Source organism: Pinus tabuliformis, chromosome 9, assembly GCF_031772625.1.
Source record: "Pinus tabuliformis cultivar Carrire ecotype Pingquan chromosome 9, CPIR1, whole genome shotgun sequence".
Classification (NCBI taxonomy): Eukaryota; Viridiplantae; Streptophyta; class Pinopsida; order Pinales; family Pinaceae; genus Pinus; species Pinus tabuliformis.
Genome location: NC_142307.1, coordinates 725,571,977 through 725,574,649, shown reverse-complemented (window position 1 = coordinate 725,574,649; position 2,673 = coordinate 725,571,977). Strand labels below are relative to the sequence as shown.

The 2,673-nt window shown below is 45.0% G+C and overlaps 1 protein-coding gene across 1 annotated transcript; it reads left to right on the top strand.

Annotated features, from left to right (window-relative positions):
• Nucleotides 1-396: 396 nt before the first annotated feature.
• On the top strand, nt 397-1,098 carry LOC149150740 (uncharacterized). The gene has a single exon (XM_089442929.1). The coding sequence runs from the start codon at nt 397-399 to the stop codon at nt 1,096-1,098; it is 702 nt and encodes a 233-aa protein (XP_089299055.1).
• Nucleotides 1,099-2,673: the final 1,575 nt, after the last annotated feature.

The following is a 2,673-nucleotide window of genomic DNA, read 5'->3' as shown; positions in this document are numbered from 1 at the left end:
AGCTCTAGATGACAACATTGATATGGTAGAAGATCAAGCGGAAGTCAACATTGATGGATTAGACATCTTCACACTTGAAACGGCATGCAAACAAAAGGAATATAACTCTATTCAACCCTGGCAGATCGACAAGCTGGAAGGAGTTCTAGCCAAGGCGCAGCATAACAAAAGCCTGGGTATCCAGGGAGGTAGCCCATGGGATGGAAAAAAGCTTCTCAAAGACCTCAAGAAAAGAGGACGGAAGACAGAACTCCAGCGCACAATAGCATTGGGGGAAATACTTATGGAATCGGGGCGATTCCCTAAGTTGACCAAATTCTACAAACCCAAACAATAGTTTCCATGAAGTTAATATCATGGAATGTGAGAGGATTCAACAGTCCCTCAAAACACAGAATGATCAAACACCTGATTCAGCAAGAAAAACCTACCATAGTTTTTTTGCAAGAAACCAAAAGCACCACGGATGCTATTGAACGAATCCGAGGCAAAGTCTGGGCAGGAAGCAGAGCCATCTCTGTTGATGCTTCTGGAGCCTCAGGTGGCTTAGCCATCTTTTGGAACCCCCAGATAGTCACATTATACGACTTTCATGCTACACTTCATTTCATTCAAGCCTCATTCCATCTCATTGGCACTGGCATACATGGCCACCTCACAAACGTCTATTTCCCTCAATCAGTTCAGCAAAAGATAGAACTCCTGGAAACAATTGCTCACCTCAATGAAAGCAGACAATTCCCACTATGGATAGGGGGTGGCGACTTCAACATAATCACTTCATTGACGGAGAAACAGGGAGGCCGAACCGGGCTCGACAGCGACAGCGAAAGCCTCAAAGATTTCATTCGATCCAACCATCTCATGGACATCCCCACCTCTAATGGAATTTTCACTTGGACAAACAAGAGACGAGGCATACAACACATAGCCTCCCGCCTTGACAGATTCTTCCTCTCTGACAATGCAATCCATCTGGGAGGGGATTTTCATGCTTCCATTCTTCCTCAAGGAGGGTCGGATCACTGGCCAATTCTGCTACAATGGAACAGACCAGGTAATCAAAGTAACAGACCCTTCAGATTCGAGGCATTCTAGTTCACAAACGCCACTTTTAAAAAGGTGGTCCACGATGCATGGGCAGCCTACATTCCACCGGAGGGTGCCAAGATGTATCAATTTCAGCAAAAGTTAAAGAACCTGAAACATGTCCTTAAAATATGGAATCGCACAAGTTTTGGCAACATTCAGGAGAAGCGCTTACAACTAGAACAACAAATGAATAAACTCCAACAAACCCTCATCCTCCAAGGCAGAACAGAAGAACATGCACAACAAGAACAGGAATTATGGAACCAAATAGAAGAGCGCAGAAAGCAAGAAGAAATACTCTGGCGGCAAAAATCCAGAATCAACTGGCTCAAAGAAGGGGAGAAGAACACAAAATTCTTCCATAAGACCACCATTCAATGGCGAATGCATAATAACATAGCATTCATCAACAACCAACAAGGTGAAAGAGTTGAAAAGCATGAGGATATGGAAAAGGAATTCACAGGGTATTTCAAGGAAATATTAACAGAGCCCATTGAAAACAGAGAAGCAGCCATCCGCGCCATCACACAGCACATTCCAAGCATAATTACTGAGGATCATAACAACAGATTACTACAGCCCACCACCATGCAAGAAGTCGAAGAAGCCATGGCTCAACTCAAAGATGGAAAAGCGCCAGGTCCTGACGGTTTCACGGCTAACTTCTTCCATGAATTCTGGGACCTCATCAAGCAGGAAGTCTGGAATTTGGTTGAGGAATCCAGAAGCACGCATTGGATTCTTCCGTCTCTCAATACAACTTTTCTAGCTCTGGTCCCCAAAGGTGAAGAACCCAACAGGCCGGAGAATTTCAGACCCATCGCTCTCTGCAATGTGATATATAAGCTCATCTCAAAGGTCATTGCAAATAGGCTTAAGCCTCTCCTCCCTCTTCTCATATCTCAGGAGCAGACAGGCTATGTGGAAGGACGGCAAATTATGGATGGAATCATTCTTTCCAACGAGGTCATACATTCTCTAAAGATCCTCAAGAAACCAGGTATGATTTTAAAACTCGACCTCTCCAAAGCATTTGATAAGCTCAGTTGGAATTTCATCCAAAAAATGCTTCTAGCCTTTGGATTCAATGCCACATGGACCAGGTGGATAATGAACCTTATCTCTTCCCCTTGCTTCTCAGTCCTTCTGAATGGATCCCCCTCTCCTCCTTTTCGACCATCTCGTGGCATAAGACAAGGGGATCCTCTCTCCCCTTTTCTATTTGTTTTAATGGCGGAGGGGCTTAGTAGACTACTCAAAGCTGCCACAGCCTCTCGCAAGCTTAAGGGCATATCCATTCATGGCCTCAATCCGCAGACCCATCAACAATTCGTGGATGACACCATGTTATTTGGCCACCCATCCTCAAAAGAAGCCTCCATGTTTAAATCGCTCCTCTCCCTCTACTCTAAAGCATCTGGCACCTCCATTAACGCCTCCAAATCGCAGCTCTTCTTTTTCAATACCCCCCCCTCCACTCAAAGGAACATAGCCCGAATCCTGGGATTCACCATCTCCCATCTGCCTTCCAAATATCTTGGTGCGCCTCTCTCGTCCTCTGCTATTAAAAATACCTCA

What these genes read in the sequence shown, in the direction of transcription:
- LOC149150740 (XM_089442929.1), top strand. Translation starts at nt 397, where the DNA reads ATGATCAAACACCTGATTCAGCAAGAAAAACCTACCATAGTTTTTTTG.